Source organism: Colletotrichum costaricense, assembly GCF_030867565.1.
Source record: "Colletotrichum costaricense strain IMI 309622 chromosome Unknown Scaffold_26.1, whole genome shotgun sequence".
In the NCBI taxonomy this organism is placed as follows: domain Eukaryota; kingdom Fungi; phylum Ascomycota; class Sordariomycetes; order Glomerellales; family Glomerellaceae; genus Colletotrichum; species Colletotrichum costaricense.
This window is the reverse complement of record NW_026848255.1, coordinates 40,810-61,765: the sequence shown is the minus strand read 5'-3', so window position 1 is coordinate 61,765 and position 20,956 is coordinate 40,810. Positions and strand designations below refer to the sequence as shown.

The following is a 20,956-nucleotide window of genomic DNA, read 5'->3' as shown; positions in this document are numbered from 1 at the left end:
TGTCTAGCTGATGCTCCGGAAAGGGGGCACCAAGAAGAGAGGTGGAGGAAGGAGTATATACCACGCTTGGGAGCAGGAATTTCACGAAGAAGGAGAGAAAGAGAGGGAAGCTTTACTCGTGCTTTGCCAGTCTTCTTCTTTACGCTGAGAGGGGCCTTTGCTGTCTCCCTTTCTCTCCATTCACTTTGATCAGAGAGTTCCGATACTAGCACCATCGTCATCGTCGATCGATCGTCGTCGCCCAAGATGCTCGCCTCCCTCGCCTCCGTCTTCCTCCTCGCCCTCTCCACGGCCAACGCCGCCCTGACCTACAAGGGTGTCGACTGGTCCTCGACGACCATCGAGGAGAAGGCCGGCATCAAATACAAGAGCAGTGCCGGCACCTCCCAAGCTCTCGAGACCATCTTCAAGAACGCCGGCGTCAACTCGGTCCGCCAGCGCGTCTGGGTGAACCCGTCCAACGGCGACTACAACCTCGACTACAACCTCGCCCTCGCCAAGCGCGCAAAAGCGGCCGGCCTCTCCGTGTACCTCACCCTGCACTTCAGCGACACCTGGGCCGACCCGACCAAGCAGGCCATCCCGTCCGGATGGCCCTCTGATATCGAGAACCTCAGCTGGAGGCTCTACAACTACACCATGGACGTCAGCAACGCCTTCCAAAAGGCCGGCGTCCCGCCCGCCATCATCTCCATCGGAAACGAGATCCGTGCGGGTCTGCTCTTCAACACGGGCAAGACGTCCAACTGGTACAACGTCGCCAAGCTCCTCAACTCGGCCGCCTACGGCATCAAGGACTCGACCCTGAGCCCCAAGCCCAAGATCATGATCCACCTCGACAACGGCTGGGACTCGAACCTCCAGGCCAACTGGTACACCAGCCTTTTTGCCCAGAACGTGCTCAAGACCACCGACTTTGACATGATGGGCGTCTCCTACTACCCCTTTTACGGATCCGGCGCCACCCTTGCCGCGCTCAAGTCGAGCTTGTCCAACTTGGCCTCCAAATGGGGCAAGGAGATTGTCGTCGCCGAGACCAACTGGCCCACGAGCTGCCCCAGCCCTGCGTACGCTTTCCCGAGCGATCTCAAGAGCATCCCCTTCTCCGCTGCCGGCCAGACGACCTTCCTGAAGAAGGTTGCCGAGGTTGTTGCCGGTGTTAGCAACGGAAAGGGTCTCTACTACTGGGAGCCCGCATGGTGAGATTCTCTTAATTCATGTTTACTTGTCATAACATCTACTAACAAATCACAGGATGAACAACCAGGCCCTCGGCTCTAGCTGCCCCTCCAACACCCTGTTCGCGTACCCGGGTACCGCCCTGTCTAGCTTGGATACCTTCAAGAGTATCTAAGAGGGCGTCTTTCCACAATTGATGACGGGATACCCAGGAGTAGTGTGTGGAGGGAGGATTGTTTATGTTGACATCAGCTCGTCTCACAGTCGCTGGAGAGCCTTTTCTTCGAGATGGAGACTGCGTAAATATCGTTTACTTTCAACACGTACATATATTTAGCGTTATTCGTACATAGTTGAGCCAGATGAAGCATGAGCCCTGGCGGTATATAAGCAATCTTTATCAGTTCAATCACGATGGCCGATTGCATCTCACTCATTCTATATCGATGCGCAAATCTCTTTGAACGGTTTATCAAGGTCTGCTATGTTATGAACCAAGACCACATGGACTTATCTCATACCGTTTATTAAGTCACCTCCAAATGGCTAGGGGTATCTGGGTACCAAAGATGATCATTCCAAGGCACTGTCTCATAAATCTATTTCTATCTCAAAAACATCATTTGGAGCTGCGACATTGGCAGGTGGATCTATCTGCTCCGGGTGATCGATCCTATGTACGTCTTGCAAGACGTAGTCTACCACTTTGCACATCTTGATAAGGCAGGCGGCTTGAAAGGACTCGGTCGATTAACGAGTTCCGTCATGGCATCGAACTCCCAGGAGAGATGCATGTATAAAATCGAAAGATAAGATCCTCTGACAACAATTACAATCGTCCTTCAATTCTAATCTCAATTCACAACAGCAAGTAAAAAGAGTTCACCCTCCCCCGGTGCCGATTTAGGGGCTACATCTCTTGGCGCTCATGCTGGGAGTCGAACTCGCTGAGCCTGTCGTCGGGTAAGGCTGGTTGGCGCGAATAATTCGTTGACCGTTAAACCGCTCCACCACCCACGCCGCAGTTTGACCTGACCCCCGACCTAGAGGGCGCCTGCTGTGCTGGTGACGGAAATGGAATTGACGAGACCTATTTGTTTATGTTTTCTGCCTTTGCTGGCTGCTCGGGCGGTTCTCGATATCGATTACACGGTATTAATACACAGTATCAATGGATACTCCCACTGTCTCGATAGACTATTTTTTTGGATTTTCCACCTTTTCAACTTTCCCTCCTGTATTCCCTCCTGTAAAGTTCACGACCACGGATTTGACGAGACCTATATGGTTTTTTTCTCTGGTGTATATCCAGGCTGGGTGGGGATAGAATTGATCGGATGAAAGTTTGGGACCTGGGTGGCAGATTGACAACCTCGGGTAGGCATGCTGTCATGGGGAGGCTCGGTTAGCGCCATCTACCTTGCATCGGCGTCACCTTCACGGCCCTATTGCTCCAGACGAAGGGAAAAGGTTCTAGTTTTTTATTGATTCATGGATACATAACAATACACCAAGCCAGCGATCCTCATATCCGAAAACAAAATATGTGATGATCAGGCTTCTGTCGACTCCGGTAGATAGTAACACACTGCTCCTGACGATCAGGAAACGGGAATCAACTCAGTCAAGAACACTGTCGAAAATGTAGTGTGAGCCCGGGTACATAGTAGAGGCCAGACCATGTCATGAAGTCGATGACACGTTTGGGACTCGTGGCGGACCCTTGCCTCGTACTAGTTTCTGAATTACCTTTCCTTAGAAGCTCTAGGCCACGAGTCTTCCTATTTCCATGTCGGTAACTCCAACAAACTCCAAATTCTCCCCTTCACAGTCCGGATTATCCTATTAACGGCTACTTCCGAGAACTCAAGCTCGATGACCGATCCTCCGGACCTTATCCTCCTCGCCAAAAGACTTGCGTAAGTTCAGGTTACCTCCGAAATCTTTCATCACATAACTCGGGCAAAAATCGCAAAGCAGCACATCTTCAAGGGAGCGTAACGGTCATCTGATACCCAACGCTGTAGAATTTGAACCCTTGAAGGGAGCCTGGGCCCGAGCCTGGATCTTTGCTTCGGCCTTGGCAGCAACCTAAGACATTCCCAGGCCTGGACCGCGAAAAAGCTGTCTAGACGACCCAGGAAACCGGTCAGTCCTAAAGCTAGGTATATGAGAACGTTTCACATTACTCCCTTAGATCCAACTGCCTTTGTGTCAAGGTTAAATCGCCGATCCCTTCCTCCAGATTGTACACAATACTGAGGCTCTAGTCTGAATAGGAAGCAAGAAACTTGGATCGGCACCTCGAGCTGGTCTAGTGTTGACCTTGGGACCCATACGGCCGGTCACCCCTCTCTGGCAAAAAGGACTGGAATATAGACAGAAGGAAACATACGGCATGAAAGAAAAGACAGGGATGCAACCAAGAGACAAGAGTAAATTCCAGCAATATTCAAGCAAAACATGCCATTTCTGAAATATCGCTCACTTTTGACCGCCGTTCACTACCCATCCAGCCCATTCTCCTTCCTCCACTCTTTAATCCGAACGAGCAGCTTCTCCCGGCGCGCAAGACCTTGGGGACCCCAAACGCCTTCCTTGGTAGGATAGAATTCATCGAAGCGGGGCTTACCATCGTCCGCAACCTCGACGAACGGAAGCTTACTGCGCATAAAGATGTAGACATCCGGACCGCCCAGCAGCGCAGGGGCGTCGAGGGTGCCGACGCGGAGGAATTTCATCAGGGGGCCTGTACCGTCGTAGTTGCTCCAGACGGGCGTGAGACAGATGGGACAGCGAGCAATGTGCTGAGGGGCGCCCGAGTCGGCGGGGACGGGGAGGATCACGGGTGAAGGGATATCTGCCTGGACGCGGCGTTTGCCGGCATCGTCAGTATCATCATCGCCCTTGCCCTTGTTCTCGCTCGTCCCGTGAACATTGTCGGCGGGCCTGGACTGCTGATGCTGCCTGGGAGTCCAATCATCAAAGGCAGACTCCGGGAACGACGCCAGCGGCTGCAGCAGCGAGGCGGACTTGCTCGGGAGGAGGGTCACCTCGTCTCCCTCGACGACGGCGTTGAGGGCGAAGGCGGTGCCGGTCTCACGCTGGCAGGAGGTGCAGTGGCAGCAGTGGACGACCATGGGCGGGGCATTGAGGGAGTATCGGATGTTGCCGCAGGCGCAGCCGCCGGTGAGGGGGAAGATGGAAGGGTCTTTTTCGGCGGTGGAGTGAGACATTGTGGTGTTTGTATGAAAGTTTCTTGTTGACTCGTTTGTGTGGTTCGGCTTTTCCCTTTTCTCGACGGTTGTGGCCCGTTTCGGTCGTGCGTAGGTGGAGAGACCGGGTAGTTTGCGTCCCGGGTGATCAACGTTAAAGGGTCCAGACCTGGAAAGATTGCTGACGGTTGACAGGTCTCGGCGGTGTGCCTTTGTTCAAGAATTCCAGAGGGTGGCGAGAGTTTGTATTCTCTTCGTGCAGAAGGGGGTGGGAAGGGGGTGGCAGGTCTGCCGTCTGGGTTGGCAAAAGTGTGTAAGTGGGATGTCTGCGGGGGGCTGGGAGGCAGGAGCGATTGACTTACATCGGCGTGAAAGAGAGGAGGTGTCTCGGAAGGACCCTGAGCCTGGGCAAACAGAGTCAGAAAAAAGTGAAAACTTCCTAAAAAGAAGAAAGGATGGATGGGTAAGAGGAGGAAGAAGATGGAGGGGAGAGGTGAAACGAAAGGGCGCGAGGAGTAGGAGAAGGAGGGCAAGGCTTTGTTGACAGGCGAGGAGGTGAGGGAATTCGAGCGTGCCCAGTCAGCGTTCAGGTGATGGCCTGAATAGGCAAGTTTCTTATCTAATCGCTGTAGATGACACTTTTCCCCTCTTCTGCTGTGCCCTTTTTGCATCACCCTTAAGCAGACAAAACCAACCGAAGAGAAGCGAAGTAAGCTGACAAGCGGCAGATAATTCGTTTCTTCATGATCAACTTGAACAAGTTTTGATATTTGCCCATGATTCATCTAGATATGATGTGTCGTTTGATGGACACGACAATCGTCTACTGCGGGTAACCCTTGAACCAGACTCGTACACAAAATTTGGGCATAGCCTGACGATCGAAGTCTCCGCATCCTATGGAAAAGTCGGTATGGCAATCCCTAAGACTGAATGAAGCACTGGTGTTGTACGATTCTCTTGGCTTCGGGGGGTACAGGCATTTTGAAGAGGTCATTAATGACAGCTGTGGTGTTATGTGTGGTGTTGTGAAGGAAGGGGTTGGGTGGTTGACTCAGACAGACCCTGGAAGGGGGCTCTCGCGCCCCACGGCTTACACGTTACACCGGGCTTGAAGCATCACAGGGTCTGAATCGTTCTGACCTAGGTGGGAGGCACACACCGAGACGGAGGAGGGCTACATTCCGATCGAAGGCGGGTTTTTCATCGTTTGACGCCGGCGTGATTGTTCCAACTTTGGACACCGTTAGATGACGTTTGTGGTGTTTTTTTCTGCGTCATTTGTCTGGTAGCAGAAAAAACCGTTGAGTCTGGGATATAAACCGTCGGCGCCCTCCAGTTCCGTTCTAGACCTCTCGAGACAGCCAACATATACAAAACACTGCAAAGGGAACGAGAGTTTACCAACCTCAGCTCTGGAATTCATCAAGCCCAGCCAGCCAGCCACCTCGAGATCGAGTCCAGAAATTTAAAAACGCCACGCGAACCCGCCTACGATAATGCAGCCCACTGCCCTCTTTGGAATTCTGCTGCTTCTCTCTTCGCAAGCACAGGCCGCACCATCGTCGCTTCACTCTCACCTCCAGCGCCACAGAGAACGCGCCGCAACACACGCTCACTTGAGCCACCAGCACGCAAAGTTAAACCAGAAAGTCGAGCCAGCCGAGTCCGAACCCGAAGCGATGAAGACCTTCAGAGACATCGTACCACTATTTCAAAATCTCATCGCCACGGAAAAGCCCTCATCACCGTCACCCTATGTTGAGTCGACGTTGACGCCTCCTCCGTCTCCAAAGCACAATGATGCAGCATCAGACCATGTCGACTCAGACTCCGACGACTCACAGCAACTACGAGGAGTGAGGACGAACCCAGTCCGCGAGCAACAGACGTTACCTGACCGAGCTAAGCTGGCGGCGATGGGTCGAGGGCAGAGCCGCGTGAGGTCGGTCGCGGATATCGTCGACAGCCGGCATGCTGACTCTGCGATGCGGTTGCTGCGAGCTCACGCTGTTGTCAGGCATAACAAATTTCAGCGTGAGATTTGAGAGAGACCGTGATGGAAAGGCGTGTTTTCGAATGCTTGTATTTAGATTTGGCATGAGTTGGGCTTTGAGCAGCTATGGTCCTGGCGGCTGTTGACTAAGCCACCTGGTAGTTGTGTGTGTGCGGAATGATGAGATGAAGGAACCAAGCCCGCCGCGGGATCGGCGGGACGCGCGACGATAGCACTTGATGATAGGGCTGGCGATATTTTTAGAATGCAGAATAATACCACTTTTCGCCTATAATGGACGCTTCTCTTGATTTTTCGAGGTGCCTTGCTTGATGTTGATCGTTGGCTGAGGCGAAAAACCTGCTGGACTTGTCTGAGAAGAATTGGATACTGAAATGCGATTGTCGGTAATTGCGTCAGGTATGGGGATGAAGTTCTCCATCTGTTACAGGGAAAGCTGGTAAGCGTGGGCGATCTGTTGGCGAAATCGTGTCAGCACCGCTTCCATATCCCTGTTAGCATCGAGTAACACTGTAACGGCGGGCTGCTCAAGTCTCTCGGAGACAAGAATCGTCTCGCCAGCAGGTTCTCAGTCTGAAGCGGCTAAAGAAACGTTGGCGGTTCGAGATGTCTCCCTTTCGTTATGACGGCATGCTGATGACCTTGGAGTACTTGGCACCTGGTAGGTTTATCGTCTTGACGCAGCCGCGGAATAATTGAGTAGATTGACGATTGACAACCTGTCACTGTGATTTGTACACTGAGGCTCCGGCGAGGAAAAGATGAGATGTGTTTTTGTTTCGAATCGAGTCAAGCCGTCCCGTCATGTTTCCTTTGCGCACGGAGAACGGCCCCACGATCCACCAGGGTGACGATCACCCGAGCCGTATAGATGCATAGAAATATACTGTTTTGAAGCTGCGTGTAGAGGCATTATGTACAGTATGGATGATTGCTAAAGACGGTATTTCTCGGACCCACTGATTGGTGCATAAAGCCGGACCTCCACCGAAGCTGGCCTCCGATGGTGATGTGCAGATACGGGGTTCGAGGTACTTTAATCTTGGCGCGCTCAAGTGGCCCGGGTATTTTCCGTCGCGGTTTGGCTTCGGGGATTGGCGCACCTCAGCTCTTCCCCCGGGATGAGAAGTCGCCAGCAAAGCAGCATTTCCGAGGTATTGACGACCTGGCTCGTGCTGGCTTCATCCTACTGCGCATCGTGTACCTTTTACTTAGGTACCCCGTCTGTTCCAACCTGCCATCCTGCCAGCGCACTTGCAGTGGTTAGTCACGGGAGCCAAATTGTCGATCCCACTCCTACCTACCATAGCTCACCTACCATCTCCTTCATCCCCTTTTGACACTTCTCGACCTCACGATAGCGCGCGCGACGCCTACGACCACGCACCTCTTTCTCGACATCCGACAATTGACTAGCACTACACCTTTGCTTGCGATCACCAACGAGCCTTTGTACTCTTTGTGCCGTTATTGGGGAACTTCCTCTGGTCCATCCTCCCATCGCTCGCCGGCTACGAAACGTCCTGTTCAAAGCGCCCAATTGCTGGGGAAGCTCCGATACGCTTGGGCTTCTGCATCGTTACACAAAAGGGAGCCTCACATCGGCAGCCATTCCTCGATTTTGATCCCACCGCTGTCGACTCCCACCCACCGTGGCATTCACCGACAAAGCCTTACGAGGGACGCACCGCCTGTTGTACCATCCTGCCGCTCGCCATTGACGTGTTTGCGACTCTCAGTACCGACTTCTCGAATCTGCTTCTCACGTCGCATTTAAATACCCTTGCAAGCGTCGGCCATTTCGCGACACAGAATCTTCGAGATGCCTTCGCAAAGGCAGTTGCGCACCCTCCTGGTGGGTGTGCTGATTGGTGTCGTCTTCGTGTTGTTTTACACATCTTCCTTGCGAGCGAACGAAGTCAAAGACGAGCGGACCATCCAAGATTTCTACCACAAGACGGTCAATGGACTGAAACACAAACAACCGCCGGGCCAAGCGGTGCTGGAAGGGAATAAGCCCAAGGCAGCTGGCCACGTGCCTGTTGACAAAGATGCCGATGGCGACGTTGACGCCGACGACGAGAAGCTCGCCAAGGATATGCAAGGACGCCTGAAGGCCGCCGAAGACAAGGCCAAGGAACTTGCCAACAAGAAATCACCACTGAAGCCTGATGCGCCTAGCGACGTCGTCGGAAAGGGCAACTCTGCTGCTGGACAAAAGAAGAAGGAAAAGACGGCCAATGGCAAAGAAGTCTCCGAGACTGAAGAGGAGGAGAAGAAGAAGGACGAGAGCGATGAGGAACATGCTGTCGAGGTTGAGTTGAACTCCATCTTGAAGAAGTCACCAGGTATGTTAACGTCAAGACTCGTGAAACAAATGCCAGCTAACCAGACCAAGTCATCATCTTTTCCAAGTCTTACTGCCCGTACTCGAAGAAGGCCAAGGCATTGTTGCTCGAAAAGTACTCGATCGAGCCCACACCATACGTTGTCGAACTGGATAAGCATCCTCTTGGCCCTCAGCTGCAGGCCTTCCTCGGCGAGAAGACTGGCCGGAAGACAGTTCCCAACATCTTGGTAAATAGTGTGAGCATAGGTGGAGGCGACGATGTCATCGAGCTTGACAGCCAAAAGAAGTTGGTACCCAGGATCATTGACCTTGGGCAGAAGAAGGTGGAGATGAAGGAACGGTCTGCCAACAGCCAGAAAAACAACTAGCTCTCTTGAGTCATTCAACTTTTATTTCTACATTTGCTCGACTTCCACCATATGGCATCATCGTGGGCGAGGCGAAGCGGGCATTAGGGAACCACGGGAGTTCGAACTGGTGGTGGGTACCCCAATACTGGACATTGCATTTTTTGGCGTTGGTGATCGGTTGAGCTCGCGCGCTCTCGGCGGCGAGCACTCAAGGGGACGGTATGGGCTCTCGCCAGAGCCTGAAGGCTGGACGAAGCGTGCCGCAGACGACTGCGCAAGTTCCGTAATGATGAGGGACGTGTATGAGTAGTGTGGCTGAAGATGCTAGGGCGGCACTGGTAACCTGGCATCGCCTCCTTGTGCGGTTGTGTATACACGCAAATGGCTCGCTGTCAGCTTGTGTCCTGTTCTTGTGTGCTCCCAAACCATGGACTTTTGGCAACAGGCCGCCAAGATGTTGCTCCTCTTGTAGACATAATTATCATAAGATCACGAGCCTTCATGGAAGCCATATCGGCCAGCTTCTCTTCTGTAAGGTCGCGGGTTGGAGCCGACTTCCTAGTTGATTCTTTTCCCGCTTCGAGTCTGATTAGGATTCCCTCTATCGACAAACGCCGTTTAAGGTATAAGGATGACGGTGCTGTTATCTTCGTTCCTCGGTACTGCTCCAGCCCGATTATCTTCTTTGAGTCCGGACCTGCTATTCTTATCAAGAGCCATCACTGAGGGGCAGGGTTGGATTGTGGTCGGAAGAGAGTGGAGGGGCTTAGCTATGCCCCTCCTTGCGCAACTGTCACGATGCGCCTCATATAGCTTGGCAAGACCAACCGGGTTACACAGCACCTTTCTCTAAACTGGGTCCATTCCGTGAAATCAAAATGCCGCACTAATACTAGAATTGCCCTCTTTGATGATCGCTGACACCATTTTTGGGACAGGGACGAAATCTGGGGCGGAGTGCGGCCTGTGTCGTCAAGTGAGAACCTGGATGGCCGATCGCGACGTCGTTCAAGGACAGCCGGGTGCGCACTTGACTTGCACTTGCGATGCTATATCTCTGTTGGTTGGTCTCTTTCCGTATCTCATTTCAGCTATTCAACTCTCAGATTGAAAGCTTTTGGATGATTTGCTGTGAACTGTGAACCACTGCTCTCGTCAACTATCTCATCTGAATCTCAACTTTAAAGAGCGGAGTGATTCAGAACACTCTGGGCCCTGACTACTTATACGCGAGTGGCCTACCTCTTACACACATTACCGCATCACGAACTCGATTCTCACAGAACATTCCATTTCAAATCACTTCAAGTTCAATTTCTCGCTTTTACTCTCACATATCTACTATTCACATACTCTGGTGCAAGCCTGAACACCAGAACGGCCACGGTTGACAGCAAGGCCTAGGGCAGCAGGAGCAACGAAGGGGTCAGAAAGTTCAAGAGCGATACTGGCTCACCTCCTGCTACCTCTCCTCACAACCACACATCTCAGAGGGTCAGAGGGCAATCGCAGGCCGATCGAGGTTGTTTCGAAACCCCCTTGTTCATCCAACTGCGTTTTGTACAACCTCTACTCCAACATTCACCTACAATACCTTACTACCATCTAAACCTCGGATAACAATGTCTTCACTCTTACCCGGCCACCTCCTCCTCCTCGTAGCAGAGCACGCAGACTTTGCCCAGATCCAAGCCCTCCGAGCAACCTGCAAGACCAACCGCGCCCTGCTGGATAGCTACCAGCACACCGTAACAAGAGTCAACACCGCCCGGTACCCCTGCGCACCACGCAACCACATCCTCGCCTCCGACACCCGCGAGCGCGAGGTGCTCCCAAAAGACACCTTTGATACCATCCGAGAGCTAGAGACGCGGCACCGACACATTGAGGATATCGTCCACGGCTCATACCTCGCCTTCTGGGAGGAGTACGGGCTCCAGGACGCGAACAAGGCGGACACCATCCGCTCGAACCTCAAGAGAGCGCTCTGGCAGTGCTCGGCGATCGCCGACTTGGAGACGCACTCGATACGGTACAGGGACGACGTCGTCCCCCGCCGGGACCCTTGTGTGAAGTCGCTGATCCATCAGGAGATTATACTGCACGACGCGCCGCCACCTGATGGCTGGCACCTGGCTTTGAGGGAGGTCCACGAGTCTAACCGTCAGGATGTGCGGTTCCGTCAAATCGCCCACGTCCGCAACGACCTTTCTACACAAGACCTCGCGGGCATAGTAGTCCTCGCGCACCTCGCTAGTCAAGGGTATCGGAGGTACAGGGCTCCCACGACGAACGGGCTGAGCCGGCCTGAGGTTATCGAGATGGGCGTGTGTATGGCGGAGAACACCATCCGCCACGGCGTCTTTTTCTTGTACAGCAAGGTAGTAGCGGGCGAGGATGACGAGGACGGGCGGCACCACGCGAGGCTGCTTCTGGATGATACCTTTGATGAGATGCGGCGGTGGGAGGCGGGAGATCCTAGTGTGCTTCCCGGTCTGACGATGAGCGTCGCGTCTACGTTTTGCGAGAAGATTGGGTGCGAGCACCGGGATATGCTGGATGCTGCGTGTACGTTATTGAGGGGGGATGTGTGGCGTCCTGCGGCGGAGGAGGACGAGGGGGAGGAGGTCGAGCCTGAGGCTGGGAGGGAGAAGCCTACTGGGGAAGAGGTTGAGCAGGAGCTTGATGTGGCGGAGGGAGAGGGTGGGGAGCAGGTCTCGTGAGGGTTAACCTGGGATAGGATACATTGGATACTTATGAATGCATGATGACCCTATAAAAGTTTGCTCCGAAGATTCCCAGACCAGATTCATTTGCCACTAAGCCCCCTTCTTCTCGTTATTTGTAAAACATATTGCAGGACAGAGGCTTATAGAAAGAAGAGTGAGACGAAGGCGTGAAGTTCTATAGTACAGCTCTCTCTCGGACGACAGTGAATCACGAAAAGAGACAGTGAACCTCACGGTCACGGCCCATATTGGTCGAGCATTCTACTTAATCCCTCTGCCGGCGCCCTTGTTCTTCATCTTTCTCATTGTGTTTCATTGAGATTTTCGAAGTTGCGTGATGTTTGGGTGTTGCGTCCAGTGATTGACAACCTACCTACCGCCCTCGGATAGCTCGAGGGAACGACCAGGAAGTTTATCCCTGTACCAAGACCTGGCGTGCTTTCGTCTTTTACTCTGGGTAATCATCTTTTAACGGCATGGGTGTATACTAAGGTAGATATGTAGACACGAAAGATGAGGGGTGGTCCAGGACTTGATAACCGCTCAAATCCAAGCTTTGAGAGCTCTTACTAGTATAAAGTCACATGGAGTCAACCAGAGAGACGTCTGGCTTTACCACGGGCCTCGAGAGGCGATAAATTTCTGGAAGAAGGCGTGTGTCCTGGTGATACTTTCCAGGGTACAAGGAAGTCTGTGAAAGCTCGAACGCTCCTGTACTCGATTTCCGTAGGCTGCGGGCGAGGTAGCCTACCTAGATTGCAGAATCCTTGACATGCACACACACGCTTTTCACGAGGTTTGAACATTTCATTCTTTGAACCCCTTGGTGTTATGAATCTCGTTGGGCCCCGCCGCTTGGAAACCTGCCAACTTTAGCAAAGTCAGGGAAACGATCTAGAACATAGGTGCCACCTAGGTAACTTGGGCAGAAGCCATGGAAGCCTGAGGATGGCCTGCCCCAGCCGCCTATAGCCCGACGTCGAAGCGTAATGGTAGCCTAACTCGATGGTGCCTTACGGTGTGATGCGTCGTTACGGAGGAGGCTGCGGGGTTTCATTCTCATAGGCAGATCCCAATGGAAGGGTCAAGACGGCTCTCGTTCGGGAAAGCCAAGCCGGTAGGAAGGAGCCTTGGCCTGCCAAGGGACTCGGAGAGATCGTGTGGGGAGACAAGCTTTTTTTTTCTCAGGGCGTGTTGGATGAGGATTCTTTGACAGAGCCCGCGTTTGTGACGACGACTGCTTCAAGTGGATGGCTGCCGACATGGGTGGGCATCTTGGGAGTGAATTTGGTGGGGCCCACCCGGCGTGGGAGATTCACATCGGGGACGAGGGACACGTTTGTTCATTCGTCTCCAGCGAGATGTTTTCTTCGTTGGAGGGTTTTTTTTTTTTCTTTCTGGGTTTACGAGGATGGAGGGCGGAGTGGTTACTATGGATTCCGCGTGTAATGCAGGACTTTTTTCCTCACGATCTAACTTTGGTGGAGTATCTGCCTGTATACGTACCGCTAGGTAGGCTGTGACATGATGCGAGAACCGGCGAACTCGTTTGGGTTGTGGTGACTGGTGAGCCTGTCAGGCGAGGAGTCACCGGAGCCCCAAAGTCCCTTTCGCAGTAATGCAGTGCTTCGCATTAGGGCTGATCTGGCCCCTCGGGGGGATAATCAGTCCCGCGTGTACCGGCCGGCAGTGGAAGTGTTCGTACAGGTAAACGTCACGGCGTTCCCCCGTAGTACTGCTGATCCAATCAATCCTTCGTTCAGGCGTTTCTGGCTCGCCGAAAAAAGTCGAGATCACTCTCGTGGGTATCCATCGCCAAGGTAGAAACGGGGTCTTAAAATTGGTACCGCGCAGTGGAGAAATCATTCCTAGACAGGGCAGATTAAACGCCAGATGTTGATGTTTTGCGTGTTTTTTTTGTAACAATGGCGGGCGCGTTGGGGGAGTGACTCACGACGCAGGACAAAATCTCACCGGCGGCGAGATCTCAGGTTTCTCACTGCGATGAGAGAGAGGTCTGAGACTGTCTACCACGTATACTGTGAGGTACTCGACGAGGTAAGGTAGGTATGCACAGCCGACCGGTGGTCTATCTTGCCGTCTTACAATGTTACGAGTCCTATTTGTCCTATGGCGGATCAATTCCTACGCTAGAGTTGCTGTGGTGTTGTTGGTGCCTGTTGGTTTGCGTAGCCCTGGAGGCAGGGGAGCGGGGGTGAATCTGACGCTTATTTTTTGGTTGGTAGCGGTGCCGGGAACCGAACGGCCGCGTTGGCCGTTGATCTGCTGTATCCGTCCCCAATACCTTGCCTTACGTGGTCCGTGGAACCCGCTACCACGGGACCGGGGGGGAAGATCTCAATGTCTGAATGTATGCGTATTTCCAAGTGAATTAGGTATGACATTGACGTCGTAAGGTGATTGCGTTGCGTAGTCACTGTGAGTCTAAACGTGGTATGAGTTGATGAGTCTATTCGGCATGGTATCCACAGCAATTGCAGTGTCAAGCCTAGTACGAAAGCGAATTGTCGTACACTGGTGGATTTCCACGACAAAATGCGCGCGGGAAAGCCTCAATCAATTGGGTCAAGATCGTGCGTCGGCGATGGCTTGGGGCTGAGTTGAATGGAGGGTTCGCCAAGATGCCAAAGTGGCATTGGTTTCGCAATAATTAGAAAAAAAGAAAGAAACTTTTCTATCGCAGCTTGTCAGTTTTGGCGATGATGGGATGAATTGAGATTTTCTCCTTTGCTCTTTGCTCGCATTGAATTGGATTTTCGATTGCCGCCTTGCTACCCTGCCGCCCGTACGGGACTTTGCCAGGCACGCCGTGATGCTCTTGTGATCCATGCGAGAGTGAATGAAGGACGGCGAAGCAGCAAGATTCGGATGTAGGCGGACGCATTGTCAGGGTTGAGCCTTGCGCCAAGTGACTCATGGCCGAAGTTTATCGGAACAAGGAGGATTAGAGCGACACTGCCAAACTGCTCAGTGCCAGGCTTGCCAGGCAACTGGCAAGCTATTATTTACAGCGTCGTGCTCACGCAGGGAGAGAGTAAGTTTCGAGGCTAACACTAGAGGATTCATGATGGAGGGGGGCAGTTTGACGCATTGACAAACTGACGCGAACCGGCGTAATGTCTTGCCTGTACAGGAATCCCTTTGGGTAGTCTTACTTACCTGTTGTGGTTTAGTCCTGCTAAGAACTCCCAGTGAATACTGCGGCGGTATGATATTGTGAATATGACGGCGTGAGGGAGGGGGCGAAAGAGGTTAAGCTCAATAAGCTTCCCGTCACACGCCCACGCAAGCCCAATTGTTGGTTATGGGCGACGCAATGGTGTGGATACACGACCTTGATCTGTTCCGGGGGCCTGGTTGGATGCCTTGGGATAGGACCAGGGGAGGGGGGTAATTCTCCCAGTGACGGAATCTTTGGGGGATGCGTGTGCAAGTTGCGTGTGTCCGAGTGCGTGTGTGTGTGTGCGATGGGATGGGATGGCTTGGGTTGGGACGAGGAAAGGGGGGAAGATGCTTGTTCAGGTTTCTGCGCCCGTTTTTGGGGGCCCCCAAACCACGCCGCCGGCTTTTGCTTGGAATAGATGAGTCCTACGAAAGGATACTTTGATACTTTGATACTGTGATACCTTCCTCAGGTTCCAAGGTAGTGTACACTACCTAGGTACAGGATGGATGCAGGATACAGTGACATTGCGTTCCATGGCATTTGAGGCGGTGCATCGCTTCGTTTTGGAAAACATAGTTATAAAGAGCATGCCACGCCCAGCCTCTACCAATACTTCATCTTGGCCTGCGTCAGCAATCAATCAGCCTTTTCTACCAATCGTCCATCAATCAGACGCTATCAACACCAGCAATACTACAAGAAGCTACCCGTCACCACATTCACCACCCTCACCACATCTACTACCTACGATCATCACCATTAACCACACATCCACCATCATCCAAACCCTCCAAACCGCAACAATGGCCAAAGCAACATACGCACCCTCCACCTTCTCCGAGACCTCGACCATCTGCTCCTTTGAAAAGGAATCCTTCGAAAAGGACCCCGCTGTGACAGTAGCAGCGGCAGCACCCGCCGTCAAGGAACGCCGCTCCCTCCGATCAAGAGTCAAGAAGGCCCTCCGCGAGGTCGGAAACCCGCCCACCTACCGCTACGACCTCGAGCACGGCATCGAGACCAAGAGAACGGTGCCCGTCGGCCCCATGGGCTACAATGTTCTCAACCAGCCCTCGCGCATGTAAAACACACTTGATGCTACCTATTAGTGAACTCTTGTGTGCTTGCGATAAGCGATAAGCGAACGTGCGATTTGATCTCGACGAAGAACAGACGTATTTGACTGTTACGGATGAAGCGATTTTTTCATCATGGATGCCATGAACGGATATACCAAATGGCGCAACGGAGTTTGGATGGAATCTTTATGGGGTTCCCCTCGTGTGGGGGGACCCTGATGGACTTTTTCCTTGGGTTCTGAACGATTTTATCAACATTTTCTTTACAATTTTTATAACGGCACCCAATAAGGGCAAGAAACACAAATAAAGGTCTTGTATCCTATGTGTTTTCCGCTCCCCTTTTGCAAGCTGTAGCTAGGCGATAGGTGTCGGCAGAGACGGACCTTGGATGAGATGGGAGGTGCCGCGAGGAGAGATGGCTTTTGCGAACCCAGCTGAGAGGAGAGAGGGGGAGCTTGAGGAGGTTGCCTTTGTTCCCGCTCAAGAGGGGGAGGAAGGAGGCGCCAATGGCTCTCGCGCCTGGCTGGGATTAGGATAACGACGGTGGGTTGGCGGGAATATGGGGAGCAAGCCATCGTCTTACGGGCTGCCACACTCCAAGGATTGGGTCGACACCTACGCTCAGCCTTTTTCCTTTTTTCACATTTGAAAATTCGGGGCAATTGGAGGGATACGAAGAGGTATTACCGGTTCCTCAGATGGGACATGGATCTTGATAGAACAATACCACGAATTCCCTCTATCCCCAGTTTGCTATCCTTTCACGTGAAAAATGAACAACTTTCGCAGTGACCATCCTCATCGACCGCCTAGGTATCTAGACCAAGTCCGGATATCCTAGTACCTAAGTCAGAGGCGCGACTCGACTCGGCGTCTCAACATCAGACTGACTAGACGCGCGAGCGCGCGCTCAATGTATCAGCTGCCCAGTCAGGCGAGTCGACCCGATATGAATGGAAGAGTAGGCCGTTCCCCATTTTTGCCGACCGGCAGACTGAGCGAGGACCGGGTTAAGTGGGACTGGTCGGGGGGCCAAAGACCGGGCCTCGGACCTGTTTTGCGGCAGTTCCGTTGCCCCAAGTCAAGGATTTAGGCCGGTTTGGTCCCTACACGGCTCGGTGTGATCATTCAAGCATTCCTCTAGCTAATTCCAGAGAATCAATTGACGTTTTGTCTCAATGCATACCCAGTACCCAAGATCTAAGGATTCATAACAAAACGCATTTGGGTACGACAGAATACTTGTCCTTGCTCCAAATCGAACATCGCAATTAAGAATTGCCATCATGACGTAACATGCCCCCATTAAGTAACTGCCAAGTTACACAGCACCAGCAAAGACCAAGTTTCTGAAATAGTACTCTTTCACTTCCAGAAGCACTCATTTAGGGCAGACAATAGGGACTAGATCGGACGAAGAGGACAAGAGGGGAATGCTAATGGATTGGATGGAAGCGGGGCCCACGGCTCATCCCTTCTCCAGTCATCTAGCTTAGAAATCACGACATCAACTACAAACCGGGGCCGAAACTCCCTTGCGCCAAGCTTATTCAGCATCCTGTCTCCGTGGTGATTTGGGATTCAAATGCAATGCTGAGCTTCTGTTGGTTTGGCATTTCAAATTTCGTTGAGAGTTGTTAGTGGGGATAAGTAAGGACTGAGTACAAAAATGGCACGAGAGTCTCTCAACTTCAAGTGTGTTGGTGTCGTCTGTAGTGAAGACAATCTTCTTACGGCATCATCAGACTCGTTTGTACGCGAAGCAGGTTGAATCTTCCCTACTATACACACAACTCTCTCATAATCCCAACGTCAGAGAAAGAATCACACAAAATGGTAACCATCCCCAAAACCCACAAGGCCGTCGCCACACCCGCCAAACGCGCACCCCTCATCCTCCTCGACCGCGAGACGACCCCCCCGGGACCAGGCGAGATCCTCATCCTCAACGAATGGACCGCCTCCAGCCCCCTCGACCTCCACCGCGCCGACGGCGGCCTCCTCTGCAACCACCCGGAGGTCATGGGCGGCGGCGCAGCGGGCACCGTAGTCGCCGTAGGCCCCGACCAGGACCCAGCGGACGCCGACAGACTGAATCCGGGGGACAAGATCTTTACGTTTGCGTTCCACCGCTTCAGCGAGCGCGCGCACCAGGACTTCGCGACGGTGCCGGCGTGTCTGGTCTCCAAGCTGCCCGCGAACGTCACCCCGCAGGAGGCGGCGACGGTGCCGACGAATCTGATCACCGTGTTCCATGCCGTGACGGCGGATCTGGGGTTAGAGCTGCCGTGGCCTCGGCCCGCCGAGGGAGAGTGGGTCCCGCGTGCGAGGGACGACGCCGTGCTTGTCTGGGGCGCGGCGAGCAGCGTCGGCGTGTACGCGGTGCAGGTGCTGCGGCACTGGGGATATCGGAACGTCCTGGCCGTGGCGAGCGAGAAGCACCACGCGCAGCTGAAGGCGATGGGCGCGCGGGAGACGTTTAGTTACCGGGACGCCGACGTCGTGGAGAAGATCCTGGGGGCCGTCGGTGAGCGGGGCGTGCCGTTCGTGTTGGATTGTATCGGGTCCGTCGAGGGCACGCTGAGACCGTTGACGAGGATTGCGGGCCGGGGGACAAAGGTTGCGGTCATGTTGCCTGTCATTGTGAGGGATGCGACGGAGGAGGTTGAGCCGGAGTATGAGATGGAGGTGGGGATCATGTTGGCTGGGGAGTGGGCTGATGGTGTCGAGCTCCGGGGGGTGAGGACGCATTTCTACCTTGCGGTGAGTTTTTTGGATTTCATTCGTTTCTTCGTCGAGTGAGTATGTTGCCATGAGATGAGCAAGGCTGATATTTCGGTAACACAGAATGAGTTCTTCAAGGAAAAGATGCAGAGAGAGATTGTGCCGACGCTCTTGGAGCAGGGCATCATCAAGCCCAACAAGCAGAAGATTGTCGAGGGCGCCACCATGCTGGAGAGAGCGCAAAAGGCGATTGAGTTGCTGAGAAAGAGGGATCCTAGCGGTGAGCGTCTGGTCTGGAGGGTTTCGGATCTTGAACTGAAGCTGTGAGTGAGGTGGTCGTGTTAGTCGATGTCCCATAAGCGCAAACATCACCTAGTTGGCCTACATTAGAGAAAGAAGTATGTCTGTAGTAGAACGAATAGAGGTCTTCAAATGCTTTTTGTGACTTTGTTCCTGCTTTTGTAATCTGCCGACCATCTGCTGAAAGAAGCTCAAAACTCCAACCGTGGGATGCCTCCTGACCAAAAACAAAACGCCAATGAGTGGTCGATCCTCCGCTGCGTCGTCTCTTTTCCCACTCGGATATGTATATCAAGTTTCCTCCGCAATACACACATACACACACACACACTCTCTCTCTCTCTCTTTCTCATAACTGTCGCCGTATTCTTTTGTCACTCCAAGCACTTTACTCCTTACGACCCTTCTTTGGCTTCTCCTCCGCGTCACCCTTCTCCCCCTCGTCCTCGCTCGCCACGTCCCTGCTGCGCTTCAGACCCTTCATCTTGCGCGTCTGCAGCTCGCCCAAGTCCTGGCGGCCGACGTGCACGCGACCCATCTTGTCACCCATGGCGTCCGTGGTGATGTTCTTCTTGGTGCGCTCCTCGGTGCCGCGGGGCTTCTTCATGGCCTCCTTGAGCATGCCCTCCTCGGGCTCGCGCACGCGGCCGACGCGGAAGTCCATCCGGGGCCCAATCTCGTTGACCTCGACGCGGGGCACCTTGGAGCCGCTGCGCTTGGTGGCGATGGTGTAGGCGCGAAGGCGGATGGCGGGCTTGGCGGCGTCGTCGGTGGGCTCGTCGGCCGTGATGGAGACGATCCACTGCAGGCCCTCGACGTCGATCTTGTCCGTGGGCTCGCCGCGGAAGAAGTCGGCGAAGAAGGATTTGGCGTGGGTGTACTCGTTGGCGATGGGGCTGTCCCAGGCGGTGCCGGCGAAGTTGAGCATGGGCTTGAGGCCGATGGGGACCTTTTTGCCCTTGAACTGAGCGAGGGTGCGGAAGGTGTCCGGGTCGAGGTAGAGCTCGAGCATGTCAAAGACCTTGTAGCTGAAGGTGCGGACGAGGGTGAGGGCGTGGGGTCGCTTCTTGGAGGTGTGGCCAAAGACGAGGATGGAGGCGTCGTTCTTTTCCGAGAAGAACTCGAGCGAGTCGGCGTTGTCAAAGGGGTGGATGTCGTTCTTCTTTACGAAGCGCTTGGCGAGCGGCTGGCGCATCTGGTAGAGCTCGTTGATGGCATCTTGTGTCACTTGCGAGCATGAGCTTCCGCGGAGGAACAATGCCGTCTTGGGGTTTTCTCTGTTTGAGAGAAAGGTTGCTGAATTAGCATGCGATCATGGTCAAACTTGCTCGTCGAGATCGGGGGAACGTACTGGGCCTTGGGCTCGCGCTTCTCGAGCGCACGCTTGGAGCGAGCATTACGGGGTTTTCTGTTGAGAAATTATTAGCTACTTGTCTGCATGGCTACGTTGTGCGGTTACCGCGACTCACATTTGACGAAGCATTGTGCCGGTGGTCGAATTTGTCGTCCGTCGGGTCTTTGATGCAAGTGGCTGGGATGCGAACTGATCTCAATTCTGCGGTAAAGTTGAAGCCGCCGTCAAAAAAATTGCTTATCGTTATCGCCAGGATGCAAAATCTTATCTTATCACCCCGCGGCATTGAAGGTGCGTGTATCTAAGACTGCCAGCTGGTCCCACCTGCAAGGCTTCAGCTGAGCTTCGTCGTTCCTCATCACCGCAACGTCATCAAAATACACTGCCGGTTTATAAAGTAATATCTAACACGCGCTTACACCCATTTTTGTCCAACAGATGCCCAGCTCACTATCGAACCACCACCACC

The 20,956-nt window shown here is 53.4% G+C and overlaps 9 protein-coding genes across 9 annotated transcripts; 7 read left to right on the top strand and 2 right to left on the bottom strand.

The window, feature by feature from the left end:
- Nucleotides 1-246: 246 nt before the first annotated feature.
- On the top strand, nucleotides 247-1,354 carry CCOS01_15831 (arabinogalactan endo-1,4-beta-galactosidase; the record flags this gene model as incomplete). The annotated part of the gene is made up of 2 exons (XM_060463969.1): nucleotides 247-1,199; nucleotides 1,255-1,354. 2 exons carry the CDS (start codon nucleotides 247-249, stop codon nucleotides 1,352-1,354), a joined length of 1,053 nt encoding a protein of 350 aa, XP_060305350.1.
- A 2,329-nt stretch (nucleotides 1,355-3,683) lies between these two features.
- CCOS01_15830 (glutathione-dependent formaldehyde-activating) lies at nucleotides 3,684-5,065 on the bottom strand (the record flags this gene model as incomplete). The annotated part of the gene is made up of 2 exons (XM_060463968.1): nucleotides 3,684-4,604; nucleotides 4,757-5,065. 2 exons carry the CDS (start codon nucleotides 5,063-5,065, stop codon nucleotides 3,684-3,686), a joined length of 1,230 nt encoding a protein of 409 aa, XP_060305349.1.
- Nucleotides 5,066-5,893: 828 nt separating this feature from the next.
- On the top strand, nucleotides 5,894-6,442 carry CCOS01_15829 (uncharacterized protein; the record flags this gene model as incomplete). The annotated part of the gene is made up of 1 exon (XM_060463967.1): nucleotides 5,894-6,442. The coding sequence occupies one exon, from the start codon at nucleotides 5,894-5,896 to the stop codon at nucleotides 6,440-6,442; it is 549 nt and encodes a 182-aa protein (XP_060305348.1).
- A 1,791-nt stretch (nucleotides 6,443-8,233) lies between these two features.
- On the top strand, nucleotides 8,234-9,129 carry CCOS01_15828 (glutaredoxin; the record flags this gene model as incomplete). Its single annotated transcript, XM_060463966.1, has 2 exons — nucleotides 8,234-8,759; nucleotides 8,810-9,129. 2 exons carry the CDS (start codon nucleotides 8,234-8,236, stop codon nucleotides 9,127-9,129), a joined length of 846 nt encoding a protein of 281 aa, XP_060305347.1.
- A 363-nt stretch (nucleotides 9,130-9,492) lies between these two features.
- Nucleotides 9,493-9,837, top strand: CCOS01_15827 (uncharacterized protein; the record flags this gene model as incomplete). The annotated part of the gene is made up of 1 exon (XM_060463965.1): nucleotides 9,493-9,837. The coding sequence occupies one exon, from the start codon at nucleotides 9,493-9,495 to the stop codon at nucleotides 9,835-9,837; it is 345 nt and encodes a 114-aa protein (XP_060305346.1).
- Nucleotides 9,838-10,733: 896 nt separating this feature from the next.
- On the top strand, nucleotides 10,734-11,834 carry CCOS01_15826 (uncharacterized protein; the record flags this gene model as incomplete). The annotated part of the gene is made up of 1 exon (XM_060463964.1): nucleotides 10,734-11,834. The coding sequence occupies one exon, from the start codon at nucleotides 10,734-10,736 to the stop codon at nucleotides 11,832-11,834; it is 1,101 nt and encodes a 366-aa protein (XP_060305345.1).
- A 3,996-nt stretch (nucleotides 11,835-15,830) lies between these two features.
- On the top strand, nucleotides 15,831-16,112 carry CCOS01_15825 (uncharacterized protein; the record flags this gene model as incomplete). The annotated part of the gene is made up of 1 exon (XM_060463963.1): nucleotides 15,831-16,112. The coding sequence occupies one exon, from the start codon at nucleotides 15,831-15,833 to the stop codon at nucleotides 16,110-16,112; it is 282 nt and encodes a 93-aa protein (XP_060305344.1).
- A 1,830-nt stretch (nucleotides 16,113-17,942) lies between these two features.
- Nucleotides 17,943-19,160, top strand: CCOS01_15824 (zinc-binding dehydrogenase; the record flags this gene model as incomplete). Its single annotated transcript, XM_060463962.1, has 2 exons — nucleotides 17,943-18,872; nucleotides 18,957-19,160. The coding sequence occupies 2 exons, from the start codon at nucleotides 17,943-17,945 to the stop codon at nucleotides 19,158-19,160; spliced, it is 1,134 nt and encodes a 377-aa protein (XP_060305343.1).
- Nucleotides 19,161-19,521: 361 nt separating this feature from the next.
- On the bottom strand, nucleotides 19,522-20,616 carry CCOS01_15823 (brix domain-containing protein; the record flags this gene model as incomplete). Its single annotated transcript, XM_060463961.1, has 3 exons — nucleotides 19,522-20,410; nucleotides 20,485-20,541; nucleotides 20,603-20,616. 3 exons carry the CDS (start codon nucleotides 20,614-20,616, stop codon nucleotides 19,522-19,524), a joined length of 960 nt encoding a protein of 319 aa, XP_060305342.1.
- Nucleotides 20,617-20,956: the final 340 nt, after the last annotated feature.